This window comes from Typopeltis vanoorti, chromosome 22, assembly GCF_054136105.1.
Source record: "Typopeltis vanoorti isolate ZY-2024b chromosome 22, IOZ_Tvanoo_1.0, whole genome shotgun sequence".
Classification (NCBI taxonomy): domain Eukaryota; kingdom Metazoa; phylum Arthropoda; class Arachnida; order Uropygi; family Thelyphonidae; genus Typopeltis; species Typopeltis vanoorti.
Genome location: NC_143570.1, coordinates 16,553,428 through 16,568,924, shown reverse-complemented (window position 1 = coordinate 16,568,924; position 15,497 = coordinate 16,553,428). Strand labels below are relative to the sequence as shown.

General features: G+C 36.7%; 1 protein-coding gene across 1 annotated transcript in view; it reads right to left on the bottom strand.

Moving 5' to 3' along the window:
* LOC150094186 (transmembrane protein 181) overlaps positions 1-15,497 on the bottom strand; it is a 324,122-nt gene that overhangs the window by 199,388 nt on the left and 109,237 nt on the right. Inside the window, exon 5 of the mRNA XM_090411991.1 lies at positions 24-149. Coding sequence (XP_090268117.1) covers positions 24-149 — 126 coding nt within the window. The remainder of the gene's footprint in view (positions 1-23; positions 150-15,497) is intronic.

The following is a 15,497-nucleotide window of genomic DNA, read 5'->3' as shown; positions in this document are numbered from 1 at the left end:
TGATTAAGTTATATATTACTTACATAAAATACTATATCCTTAATGTTATAGTTTTCATCTATCCTTTCTAACTCATGGAAGTTAATTACAATGACATAATGAGAATAATCCAAAAATCCAAGATGAAGAACTGTAAATCCATCGCATTCCTAAAATAAAATTAAATAAACACATTTCAGTGCTGCAAATAAGACAATACAGACATCAAATAATATGAAACTTATGAGTCATAATAATCATAAAGTACTTACACGTATTAGGTTAAATGGAATATCAGTGAAACCATCATTTTAAAAATTAAATAACTTGAATAAGAATAAAGTTAGCTCTTATCATTTCTACCTCTTTATATAATGAGATCATCATGAGGAGCAGAAAGCACCAGCGAAAAAATGCAACAAATATGGTAACAACTAATACATTACACTATTAGATTAGAATAACCAGGATTTGTTGTCATGTAATTTAATCATCAATTTCCTAATATGTATCCTAAAGGGCTGTTTGGGCTATTAGGACATAACTACATGATCAAGTTTGCATTATTATTAATCTCTTATCAACAACTTTCCTCCAAATTAGTCTATTACTTGTTATATTGTTCTAACATTTTGTCATTCTATAGTAGCAGTCAGCAGTCTTTTTTGAGTGAAGAAACATTTTTGATATAATAAAAAGAATCCGAAGGGCCACAGCCACCACTTCAGCTCAAGCTGGAAGGAGGTAGGAGTTTCTTAAGAAATAATATTGAGTGGAAAGGTGTTTTATTAAAATATAGTAAATGATCAGAGTCTACCTATGAAACAGGATAGCACAAATCAACAGATTGTACGGCAGGAGGAAGATGGATGCGAGTTTGAAGATATGGTTGCAGCAGCACAAGATGATGGAATGCACAAAGGTGAGGTTGAAAGACAGGTAGGAATGGAAATCACAATCAGCATCAGGGAAACAGGGATGGTCAAACTGAAGAGAGAATGTTGATAGAGAATAGAGATATGAATAGAGATAGAATGGCCTCAAAGACACAGCGATCGTTATGTTTATACACAAATGTAAGGTGTATTCGAAACAAGAGAGCTGAGTTTGTTGCATTGATTGAGACAGTATGTGCAAAAATAATTGGAATAAGTGAAACTTGGTTGTCTGAGAAGGATGTGATGTCAGGAATAGAAATAGAAGGATATATAATTTTCCAGAAGAATAGAGATGTGACAAGAGAAGGGGAAGTGCTGTTAATGATTGCAGAGGAATTGTGTCTGCAAAGTGTGTTAGTTGATAGTGCATGTACAGATTTTCAATCTGTGTGGTGCAAAGTTGAAATAAAGAGATTAGTATATCTGATAGGATGCTGTTATAGGCCAGGAAATGCAGAGAATACTGATTGTGAAAATATTTAGGCAAATTAGTTGGGCATGTAAAAAGAAGGTGATCCTGATGGAAGACTTTAATTACAGGAATATAGACTAGAAGCAGGAGATAGTGTATGGGAACAGGGAGAGCAAGTTTGTGCAATTTCTAAGAGATAAGTATCTTAAGCAGCATATGATTGCAGCAACTAGAGGCTTTAATGTTTTGCATTTGGTGATAACTTTACAAGATGTAGCTGTTAATGAAGAGTTAACACTGCCACCGGTTAGTGAGAGTGATCATGAGGTTTGGGAAGTGAGCAAACAAGAAACGGTGCCAAAAATAGATACATGTGAAAGTATAAAGCAGCTGATTATAGGAAGCTCTGTAGTCAATTAGCATCAGTACATTGGGTAGATGTTGACAATACATGGAAATTCATGAGGCAGTATGTCTGACACAAGCAATGTATGACTGCATACCAAGAGTTAAGCAAGTAAATAGAGTAGGAGTGAAATGGATGACCAGTGAAATCAAGAAAGCTGTGCTGGAAAAGAAAATGTTATGGAGAAGGTACAAGACAGTTGGTGGTGATCAGATCCATGAAGAGTATAAAGAAAGAAAAGTGTAGTATGAGAGGAGATTGGCTGGTCAGACCAAAGTTAACTCAAGGGAATTTTACATGACGAGCAAGAGGAAGAATAACTATGGCAGATTAACACTGGTGGATAGTCATGGCAGCAGACTAACAGCTAAAAAGGATATAGTGGAATTACTGAATGAGCACTTTATTAGCATATATCATACTGGTGTAAATGATCCAGTGCAATATACAGAAGAGAGGCAAGGAGGTAAGGCTGCAGGAACAGATGGCATATCACCACATATTCTTAAGGAATGTGCACCACAGTTGGCTATGCCCTTGACCTGGTTATTTAATAAAGTCTTGCAGTGGGTAAGGTTCCTAAGGAGCGGAAAGATGGCAAAATAGTACCACTCCACAAGCATGATTCTAACACAGAAGTCTCCAACTATAGGCCAGTCTGTAAAACTGCAGAGGTCGAGGTGTTGGAGAGATTGGTAAGGAATAGAATACAGAATTGCGTTGATGGACATAGCATTCTTTATGATGGTCAGCATGGATTCGTAAAAGGTAGGTCCTGTTTAATAATTTACTTGCATTTTATGATAAGGTGACAGGTGTGGTAGATAAGTGAGAATCATATACAGTAATATTCTTAGACTTTGAAAAATCTTTTGATAGATTATCACATGATAAGTTGGTGTACAAGCTGCAGAGGATGGGAATAAATAGTATATTGGGTATATGGATCAGAGATTGGCTCTTTGAATGATACCAGCAAGTTATGTACGATAGAGCAGTGTGGTAGTGTCTAAAAAAAGGAGGATAAAGAGTGGCATGCCCCAGGACTCTGTTCTTGAGCTGCTGCTGCTGCCACTGTTTAACTTGTATGTAAATGATATATGATGTGGACTGACTGGGGTTCTTCAGTTGTTTGCAAAGTTGGGGAGAATTATAAGTAGCACTGCTGATGTTAATTCCCTTCAGGAAGATATAAAAAGACTTTTGACTTGGACAAAGTAGTAGGGGTTGTAGTTTTAATATCAATAAGTGCAAGGTGTTGCATTTTGGAGTGCAGAAATATAAGACAGTGTACTATATCAACTGTGCCGTACTGCAGGAACTGGATGAGATTAGAGATTTGGGAGTGATGGTTGACAGCAGAATGAGTTTAGAGGATACTGCTAGTTTTGCAAAGGCTGCACATTGTAGTGCTGCTATGATAAGAAGTACTCTAACATCTAAGGATAAATGGTTGTGCCACTGCATACTGGTCACCTGGTTTCCAATGTTATGTGGCAACATTGGAGAGGGTCCAGAGACCAGTGACTAAGACAATATCAGGAGTTTGGAATGCTGGCTATGGAGAGAGGTTGAAGAAATGTGGATTACAGAATTTGGTGGATAGGAGGAAGAGAGGTGATATGATAGAGACATTTAAGTTAGTGAGAGGATTTTATCAGATTAATCCAAAGGGGATTATAAAAAGAGCAGAAGGTGGGAGGGGAAGAACCAGAGGTCATTCATGGAAATAATGTAAAAGTGTGGTGAAGAGGGTGAGGAGTATATTTTTACATGGAGAATTGCCAGTGAAGAACACATTACCAGAATGTGTTGTTAATGCAAGGAGTGTTAAGGATTTTAAAATCCTATATGATAAATATGCTGTCAGTTGAATGAACCTCCCACGATAAATCTGTCGACTCCATGGAGGATGCAATAAAAAAAAAATAATAATAATAATAAATGATTATAGTAAGATGATGTTAATGGATGGGAATGGTAGAATGGTAACTGCTGCAGAAGACCGTCAGGTATTCAGTGAACATTTATAAGGCTACTTCATCCTCATCAAAGTGAAATCATGAAAAACTTAAGTGTAGAGGACATAAGAGAGAGAACGGCTTAATTGTGAGTGAGCAAGAGGTAAATGAAATAAATGTCAATAAGGCAGGACTGATTATACCAGTCCTGCTATGCCACTTGTATTTTGTGACTGCCCACAACTAACCATTCCCAATTTTATTAATCACCACTTACCCTATCCCTTCATACTCAACTATATTCAGTATCCCATTCCCATACTGAAAATCCCTATACACACATTCACTACTACTACTACCACCAACATCCACTCTCCTTATACCGTGTCTCCTTATCCACCCTGACTTCCCCTGTCTATCTTGCATTGTCATTATATCATTATCACTCACAGTGCTACTACTATTCTCCTTTACAACCACTTCAGTTACACCAGTTTCTCTTTCCTGATCCTCTGCTTCACCTCTTACCTCCTCTGCTCTCTTGCTCACATCACTTGTTTCTTCTTGCAGCAATAGCTTCTCCAACTGACTCACACCAAATCCATTCAAATACAACCCATCACTTTTGTATATTTCCATTTTTCCTTCAAATGCATCCCACACATTCACAAACTCTACTCCTTTCTCCTCACACAGCTCTGCCAACATACCATTCATGATCCCTGCTCTTTGTCTCAACTCACCATTATCATACCTAGGCAACACACTGACAACCATTCCAACAATACTCTCCTCAATAACTTCCTGATATCCATTCTTACATGCTCTTATGTCAAACCACATAATTTGTTCCAACAACCAACACCAGCTTGCTTGCTCGTCTGCTTCTCTTATCTAATGCATCAATTATCCTGTTAATTCTTCCTCCTGGAAAACACACCTTATGGAATCTCTCATTTGCCACACCTCTCGAGTCATTCATCAACTCTTTTTCTTTCCTTTCCTTCATTCTAACCTCTTGTACTCATCCATTCTTATCCACCAAACTTTTCATCTCACTACACATATTTTTTAATTTCACTTCTCCTGATCAACTCATTTTTCTTAAATCTTGCATCCTGGCAATTACACTATCTATCGTTCTATCATTCGTTTCTGATTTTCCTTTGCTTCTGCAGTGTCACTCACTTTCATTTCTAAACACACTGACCACATTCCACCACATATGCATGTTGTATTTATAACATACCATTCACAAAAAGTTCATTACATTAATTATGTTTGGTTTTCTTGTCATGCAATGAGACGATCTTGTTTGTATCACCATTTTGTCATCATTCACCACAAGCTTCAAAAATAATAAAAGTCTGTTTCAAACACAAAACTCTCCATAATTACTCAGTTATGCTATGGTATAAAAATAAACAAAACTACACCAAATCACAAATCCAAATCACTAATTTATTACAAAAATAAATTATCTTTTCAGCAGCAATGCCGCATGCTTTCACTAAGTGGCACTCTAATAATAATAATACTCCACAACACTAACATTTATGATTGCAAAAGTCTCAGCCTCTCTACCTGCTTGATCTGTGTGGTTAAAAGCCAACTAGTGTTGTGGACATTGAAGCCTCCAATGAAAATGACTTTGCTGTTTGGAGAGTTGGAAAATCAACATTTAAGGAAAGGTGACTGATAAAGTTCAGAGTGTAGAAAGTTTTTTACCTTCGGTTTATTATACGTTAAAGTTACCAAGTAATTATATGACTGATTTTCCCTTTTAGTTGTTCCCGACTGTTGGTGACTTTGTAGGCTTTGCCCACAAAATATTCTGGTGAGATTTTTACCGGGTAGTTCACCATTGCTTCCCCCCCCCTATTTCATCTGGGCTCAGGACCGGCATATAGCTGGGACGTATTCATGACTGTAATCCATGTGTGTTCGTGGGGCCGGTTTGCTTGTTCTGGGGGACGAAAAACCCGAGTTTCTGGGTAAAAACCCTACCTCCGTCTGAGACTGGCTAACTCACCTTTAGTCGAAAGAGACCCAGATAAAGGTTCCTCACGACACTGATGGGAATTGAACCCAGGTCTTTCCGACCAAAGGACTTCATCTATACTGACTGAGCTATGGAGGCTCTAAGAAATTATATGCTTGGTTTTAATCCTTTTTCTAAGGAAGTTAAACAATGTTTTCCACATTATGTTAGCATTAGGAGAGCAGTACAGACAACATATGATATGATAAAATGAGGCAGAGGGTTATTACCAAAGGAAGTAAAAAATTGGGAGATTCCAGGTTGAATACTCCCTAGAATGGTATACTGGAGTGAACATATGTGCAGAACCTGCCTCTGAGGCAAAAGGAATCAAAGAGTGTATAGTTAGGAAAACAGAGATGAGTATTGTTTGAGAAGGTTGGATTCCATGTCAGATAATCTCTGGCATGGTATACTAGAGCAAACACATATGCAGACCCTGTCTCTGAGGCAAAAGGAGTCAAAGAGTGTGTAGTTGGGAGAGCAGAGATGAGTTTGAGTTTCTGTGAGGAAAGCAGGTGAGGTTTTGTAGACTGGAGGTGGATGTGAACATCATTAAGGTTAGAACTGAGACCATGTATATCTGTGTGAAGTGAATATGGACAGTTCTGTGAACTTTGCTGTTGATCAAATGGGTCCCATACATTCCCATAGAAGCATTTGGTATCAGGTTTCCATGCTGGTTATTTGCTGAGTTTGATTTTCTCCCTAGTATCCCTTCTTTATAACTGACTGTCCATGCTCTTCATTTCCATTTTGGCATTTCTCTTCCAGTTGTTAACATAATTGTCACCTCTTTTTGTACTGTATGTACAAAATGTCAGATATGGCCAGGCTTGTGCATGTGACGTGAGGCTAGTACCTTCTGACTTGTTCATGGCAAATATGAATGCGGATTTGCTTGTCAGGGTATTGCAGGTCATTTTTATTAAGCACAGGAAGTTTGTTTCATCTCTCCATGTAATAGTGGGCTCGACGCAGTGACACCTGACAATTTTTTTGGGGTCTCAACGTTGCATCGTTCAGTGAGCATTGTGTCAGTTTCGGAATGGAAATGCAGGATGATAGAATTATAATTTTTGTTTTCAGCTGGAAGAAAGTTCCATCAAGTACAGATCTAAAGTACAGATCCTTGTCATATTCTCATGACTTCTCAACGATTTGGTTTGAATCCAGCTTGTTCACCTCCAAGTTTCTCTTCCACGATAAGGCACTGTTACAGGCTTGGCAGGCTTAGGAACTGTTTAATGGTGGGGAGCAAAAGGGACAGAAAAATGGCTGGCTGACTTGCCGAGGAGGCTTGGTGCTGATTCGGCAATTTTGGCATGAGTCTACTGGCAACAAAAATCACAAAGCAAACTTTTTTTTTTCTGAAATGTATAGTTTACAGCTTTGGCATTTCAAATCTTCAAGAGGTCTATCTGCAGCAGCAAGACTCACTTTGTCATCAATCTGCTTTGTTGCTACTATCTTTCCTTCATGCTGCAGGCAATTTCTTTTTTATTCAATATAAATTTATTTAATTTGTCCCCACCATACCAGCTTTGCTTATTTGTTATCTATTTCCAAACTTAATTTTCCATCCAGTTTTGGTCTCTTTATTGGTAATTTTCATGCCGAATTTATTAACGCTGTAATTCAATTTAGTTAGAGAATCTTGGAGAGCTGCACTGGATATGTTAAGGAATACATCAGAGCAAAGAGCTAAGTTTGACATCTCTGATTCTAATATCAAGGTTATAATGCCACTTTCTTTCATAATGTGATCCATATAGGTGATGAATAAGAATGGAGATAATGTACATCCTTGTCTTATCCCTGATTTTACATGAAGCCATCTTTCTGTATTTCACAACTTAAAAAAAGACTATGTACTGCTCTGTATAATGTTCCATCTGCTCCCATATAATTGTAATGTTTTGAAAAGCTTTCCTCTGGGCACCTTCTCATATGCCATTTCCATATCTACAAAACTAAAGTACAGATCCTTGTCATATTCTCATGACTTCTCAACGATTTGGTTTGAATCCAGCTTGTTCACCTCCAAGTTTCTCTTCCACAATTTTTGTCATCCTCTTTTCAAGCATGCTTGCACAAATCTTACCTGGAACACTTAGTAATTACTCTGTAATTCTCACATTCAGTTTTATTCCCTTTTTTAAAGATGAGAACTATTTGGGCACTATTCCAATCTTTTGGAATTCAAACTTCTGACCATGCCCGCCCTCTGAATTATGCAAGTGTACTCACTGCAAAACGTTTGGTTGAATATCATCTACTCCAGATGCCTTTTCACATTTCTGGTTTTTGATGGCTTTTTCTGCCTCAAGTATTGATATGTACTCCTGTTTGCATTCCTCTTGAAAAATTTCTACTAAATTTTCTGTCACTGCTCCTTTTGTTTAACAGTCTTTCAAAGCAATCAGTCCAGGCATGTATGATATCCTTATCTTCAGTTTTTATGTCACATTCATCATCTCTGATTTCTTTTACAGTACTCTACCCCATTTCTGAGCTTTTACAATAGCCTTCAGAACATTTTGCTATCTTCTTGATAGTTGCCTTCTATATTCTTACTGAAGTCTTCTCACGACTTTCATTTTATAACATAGCTAAGCACTTTTGCATTTTTCCTCTGCATTCTTTTAGGACATCTGCTAACTTATTTTGCTAAAAACTTTGCATAAGCTATCTTCTTTACCACAACTGCTTCTTTAACTTCTTGTGTCCACCATGACATTCTTATTTTTCTATCATTGCAGATTACGGCATCTCTTGAGGTGAAGCAATCAATTTTTTTCTTCAGAGCTTTCCACTGAGACTCCAAGGTTTGGTTCTTGTTTTTGAACCGTTTCATTTTTTTTTAAACTGTTTGTATAGTTGAGTCTACAGTCTGCCTGTAAAAGTTGCTCAACTTTAATTATTTTCAAAACTTTCTGAAATAGTTCTTTTCAATGTTATATTCATTTTTTTCCTATTTAAAATTAAGTGATGGCCAATTTCAAATCCTTCGTAAACTTTTAGATTCTGAACCAGCATGAAGATATCACTATTCACAGTAACATAACTGATGAAGCTTTTCTTATATCTTCTCTCTGTTTGAACTTGTGCACAACTTTATGTTGGAGCATGATGTTTAGTAATGACTGCATTATCCTTAGCAGAAATCCAGCAGATACTTACCATTATTAACCTTGCTCTTTTCTCCAAATTTTTCCAAAGCATTTCTATATGGCTGGTGGGATTCATTTCCTACTCTGCTGTTTAGATCTCTAAGGACCATTTTTTCAATTTTCTTTCTTTTTTGGAACCATAGGCACAAATAAGTTTCATTGTGCATTTCTCCATTAACCCTTATTGTCCAAATATAATATCCTATACTTTTATTTAGTAAGATTCCATCTATTTTTGTCTTTTTGTCTCAGTGATGGCACTTTTCCGGTTATTCTGCAAGTTCAATTTCCTTCCATTAATGTTCCTTATACTGACAGTTTCTATTTTCAATTCTTCTGAGACTGGGTTTGTTGTTCATTTTCTAGATGTTGAGTTTGTTTAAATGTAATTTAATACATAGTGAAATTTGAACATATTTTGCAATTTATATCTTGTAGCTTCAATAATATTATCAGAAAACAAATGGAAGGAAAATTAATATACAGATATTTATTGTGCATTTCTCCATTAACCATTAATCCTATAATTAGCATTAACCATTAATTAGCCATTAATAATATAACAACAAATGATTTCATTTCTTATGTTGCATATGTTGTATCACCCATCATTCTTCTATTATCAAGAACCCATTTCAAATCTCTTTTTATGGCAATCCTACATGCATTGTTCAGTCAGTAGTACATTAATATCATATGGTATTTATGAACTAGGATGCAGTGGTTGATCTTGGGAGCTGAAAAGTTGTGAATGGCACTGGGAAAATTAGGAAGATTCAGGTTCTTGAATTTTCATCTCCTAATTTTAGTTGATGCTGGAAAGGCTTGACCAGCCTCCTTGTATTTATTTCTTTTCGAACCAGGTACAAGTGTGATGAAGGAATTTGGGGGGGGGGGGTCTCTCTCTCTATTCTGTTGATTTTATGAGAATATGTTTCCAGCACATGGTCAGAGAAGCCTGACCAGCCATAGTGTAGCAGCCTAATATGGCACTGTACTTTCCTAATGCACAGAAGCAACAGTTTGCACATATATATATATATATTATATATATATCTGGGATGTGCACTGGTAAAAAGAGAAAGATCCTTGAAAGAGCTGGAAATGCTTTTATTATTAATGAAATAAAAAGCCAAAGGCTTCACTTCAGCGATGTTAAAATTATTTAAATTAAGGGGATATTTAATCCCATATTATTTCAAAGCTGAATAAGAAAACTCTAAGATATAAATCAAATCAAAGAGTTTCATGCCGAATATAGACGTTTCAACCTTTATTGAGGTCTCATCAGTGAGTAGGTAGACCGAATAATACCAAGATTATAGTGATAATAGCTTTAATACTTTACAGTATGAGTTGTCAAAAAGGTGCACAGAAAAATTAATGAAATAAAGAGCTTGGTCTGGGTAGTGACCTATCTCCCTTAATGTAAAAAAACATATATCTCCTAGGGGATGAGTTTTACATTAGGGCAAATACTAAGAATGGCAATCCTAGCTTTATCCACCTTTACAATGAGTCGTGCGGTATTGTACCACCCAGGTGTTTGCTCACGCTTGGACTCGCAGAACTTTTATAGTTTGCTATATTTGGCATGAAACTCTGATTTGATTTATATCTTCGAGTTTTCTTATTCGGCTTTGAAATAATGTGGGATTAAATATCCCCTTAATTTAAATAATTTTAACATTGCCAAAGTGAAGCCTTTTGGCTCTTATCCGTGCACTTTTTTGATAACTCATACTGTAAAGTATTAAAGCTATTATCACTATAATCTTGGTATTATTTGGTCTACTTACTCACTGATGAGACCTCAATAAAGGTTGAAACCAGTCTGGGTAGCGACCTATCTCCCTTAATGTAAAACAACATACATCTCCTAGGGGATGAGTTTTACATTAGGGCAAATACTAAGAATAGCGATCCTAGCTTTATCCACCTTTACAACGAGTTGCCTGGTATTGTACCACCCTGGTGTTTGCTTACGCTTGGACTCGCCGAACTTTTATAGTTTGCTATATTCGGCATGAAACTCTTTGATTTGATTTATATCTTAGAATTTTCTTATTCAGCTTTTATTATTATTTTTTTTTAACTTTCCAGGTAGCTTATAATGTTATAAATATTTCTGATGTATTTTTGGATTCTCATGACTATTTTTTCAGAGATATGTCTAAGAAATGGCTATCATCATTAGCAAATTCTTTATATGTATCCTCAGGGGATGTATACAGGATAATTATAATATACTACACGTTTTTGTGTAGTTAATTACTAACTCCGATCAACAATTTTCCTCAAAATTAATCTGTTATCTGTCAAGATTCCAATATTATCAGATCTCATATTTCTGTCTTTTAAGGTGCTTTCACTGTATCGATCCATCTACATCTGGGTCTTCCTCTGGGTCTTTTCCTGCCAACTAATCTTTCCTCTCCCATTCTGTATAAGTGATCATACCACCTGAGATTAGCTCTACTAACACATTCCTGAATGCTAACAATAGCAAGTTCTTTCATAATATTCCATTTTTAATGTGATACTGCCATTATACCATCTATTCACTCCACTAATCTTTCTCAGAACTCTCATATCAGAAGTCTTTGATCGAGTGTTTTGTTTCTAACCCAGCTCTCAGATCCATAAGTTAAAATTGGTTTGAACACTGTCTTGTTAATATGAAAGGGCTATTGAAATGGAATGAAATGGCTAATGCCTTTTTATAGTCAATATTGTCACTAATTAAGGTGGTATCTTATTATTGGTAACTCTAAACAACTATTTGACACACATTTGCTTATTGAAGCAAATGTATTTAGTTTTATTACTTAGAATATTAATACCACCTGAGAAGGATGTTGGTGTGAATTAGTACTGATCTATAAGTGAAGGTTTGCAGCCTACTGTGAAGAAGATACCTACTGAAAGACATGATATAATAAGTGAATCAAAGAGAAAGATAACTCATACATTTAAATTAATGCATGAGTTATCTGGTTTACAGTATACTGTGAAGGATAGGCAGCTCACTGAAAGATATATGACAGATGCATCTAAGAGAAAGATAGCTCATGAATTTCTTGATGAAATAAGGAAGTCTGCAGTAAGTAGATTTTCATCTTGTTAATAAATGACACATGAAAATTCCAAGAATCTGGAGCTCACTGCTCTCCTACCTTCGTGGTCAACCACTGCATTATTTCTCTCTCTCTCTCGCACCATCAATATCCTCAAGGTTACCTTTACTACACTGTCAAGTTGAAATCCTCCCTGTCAGTAATATGCATCACTTGATTAACAAGTAAGGCATGTCAATTTTCAATCTGACTTCTATTACAATAATTGCAGGATAGATCCAGAAGCACCTATAAGAAAAGACTATTTTTTTGATAATCAATTCTCTTTTACAATTAATAGCTTCAGGATTTTTTTTTTCTTTTGAATATGCATACCTGCACTATTTAAGAGCTTCAACAATATATTCCAATATTACTTTAGTATCGGAGAGCTAAAGTACAATACAAACTAGTCAGTTGACAGAACTTATGTTAGGTTTTGAACACAAAGTTCTCCCAACATCCCACACTGGTTTGTGGTGTTGTAGATTAATCAGGTTACAAGCCAGACATCTAATGTCAGAGGAAAAAATACACCAAATTATTTTTTCATTTACATTAGCACTAAAGTAATATGCAAGGAAACAACATACATAATTCTAGTATCTCTGAACCTATTGGCAGAGTTTTGAAGAAGTATCACTTTATCTTCACATATTTTCATGTCAACAAAATTTTTTCATTGTTTTTGTTGACAGGAAAATATATGAGAATAAGAATACTTATTCAAAATTCTACCAATAGGTTCAGAGATACTAGAATTATCAGAAATATAAGGGATTGGAACCCTAAAGTCTGCTGAAGAATCCTTCAGTGTTGGAACATGAGTCAATTATCTGTTGGATTTAGTGAGCGTTATAACCATTTAATTCCAAGTTGGTAGTTTACCAATCTTGGACATCCTTCTTACTTGTGCAGCCTCCGTTACTTTGTCAACCAATGTTTACTGGCATACACAATCATCAAGTCTATACATCACATCTCGTAAAAATATTGGTATCAAGTCATTAATTACTAGAGCACATAATGTGTGCTTCTCTCCCTCAAGCTTACAACAAGAATGTGTCACTATCAAAACATAAATGGAATTAAATGGTTATGACCCTCATCAAATCCAACAGATAACTGACTCCTATGTTCCAATACCTAAGAATTCTTCAACAGACCACAGAGTTCCAATCACTTATATTTCTGGTATCTTTGAAACTATTGGTAGAATGAATTCTGAAGTCTCACCTTATTTCCACATACACTGCTTGGAAAGAAGTCAACAGACACCATAATGTGAAAAACAAACAGCCATGCCACCCACCTTAATAAGATGTAGGACCTCCTTTTGCTACAATGACTGCAACAATCCTAAGGGGTATAACTTTCCACAAGCATATGATAACAATCAATGAGAATTTTGGACCATTCTTATTCTAGGCAAGTAATGAGATCCTGGACTGTCATGGAGTGGACATGTCCTGATCTCACCTTATGCTCCACTTCATCCTGCAGATGTTCAACAGGGTTGAGATCAGGGCTCTGTGGAGGATGTAGTTACATTCATGTCCACAAACCATGCAGTTACAGCCTACGACATGGTGCACTGTCTTTCTGAAAGAGGCAATGGTCAGTTGCATGGAAATACAAATGTAATGTTTCCACAAAGTAGGAAATGTTGCACTGTCCAGAATATTCAGATACCTCTTGGAGTTCAATGTTCATAGTACCACAAATAGGTAGACAGCACTTGCAGTTGACTTCCTTCAGTAAACCAGGACAATACCATCACACCGCCACCTCTGAATTTTATAGTGTAACACACTCTGGTGACAGAGTTTAACTGGGCATCTGCCATGCCCACTCATTCATCTGCTTGGTATAGGATGCAGCATGATAGCTGCTCCATAACACAGCTTTCTAAGCTTCTTCCTTCCGCACCACTGAAGATGATTCTGCATGTTAGTTGAGGTTATGTGGGGCTTGCATACCATAGAAACCCATGTTGTGAGCCTCAGTTGTGCTCAGAACTCTGCATTCAACATGTTGGTTAGTGAACAGAAGATTCTACATATTATCCTTTGTAACATCTTACAGTTATGCACAGTGAGTATGGAGGGTTGTCCACTACAGGTAACGCTTGCAGTTGACTCCCTGTGCCTTCTATATTAGCATGGTATCACTGATTGTTGACCTGGTATGGCCCAATTTATCAACAATTTGCTGAACAGATAGGCCTGCAAGATGGCATCGTATCACAATGCCTCTTTCAATCTCTGTCAGTTCCCTTCTGGCAGCCATTTCACACAGACAAACAGTTGCACTGACTTGGGAGTATCATATTCCTCCAATTTATACTGGCCACAAACATGACTCATTACATGGCAAGATGCACTTGCCCATGGTGGTGTCCACTGACTTCTTTCCAAATAGTGTATTTTCCTATTAACAAAAATTTCTCACTGATACCATCTACAAAAGACAAACTATTTCCTCTATTTTTAGTTGTTTACCAGATCCCTTGTGAATTTCAGCAGACAATCGCCATACATCACTGAAGGTCTCTTGAAGATCAGTAGTACATCATTTTCAGTCTATTAGAAGTTTTTATAGCAATTTTCTAGTGACATTAATGAAACTAATTGGTCTGTATTTGCTAACTTCATCAGATGCCACTTTTCTGGATTTTATAATTAGTATAATTATATTTAATTTAATTAGTATAAGTATAATTATATTTGCTCAGGAAGAGATACCAGAAGGTGGTGTATGGAGGAGCAGAGTCCAGGATGAGGCAGGTGACCAGTGGAGTGCCTCAGGGTTCTGTGCTTGAGAAGTTATTGTTTAATTTGTACATAAATGATATAGGAAATGACTTGAAGGGAGATATTCAGTTGTTTGCTGATGATGCAAAGTTGGGTAGAGCAATTGTGAGTTCACAGGATGTCAAAATTTTGCAAGATGATTTGGATAGTTTGGAGGACTGGGATCAGGAAAATGGATGTCAATTTAATGTGGCAAAGTGTAAGGTTATGCATTTTGGGGTGAAAAGATTAGCAGCAGTATATCACATTGGTGGAACCATACTCCAGGAGATTGATGAGGCCAGGGGTTTGGGAGTGTTGGTGGATAGGGTTGAAGTTTAGTGGGCACATTGCAAAAGTGGCTAAATCAGCTCATCAAATCACTTGGTTGCTGAAAAATACTTTAACAAGCAGAGACAAACAAGTTATTGTTCCTCTGTATCGAGCCTTGATAAGACCCCATCGAGACTACTGTGCCCAGACATGGGTACCAGGGTTTCTTCTTGATGGGGAGGAGGTGGAGAGGATCCGGAGGCAAGTGACCAAGATGATAGCAGGTCTGTGGAATGAACCTTATGAGAACAGGTTGAAGATTGTGGGTTGCAAAAATTGGTTGATAGGCAGAAAAGGGGTGATATGATTGAGACATTCAAATTACTGAAGGGTTTCTATAAGATTA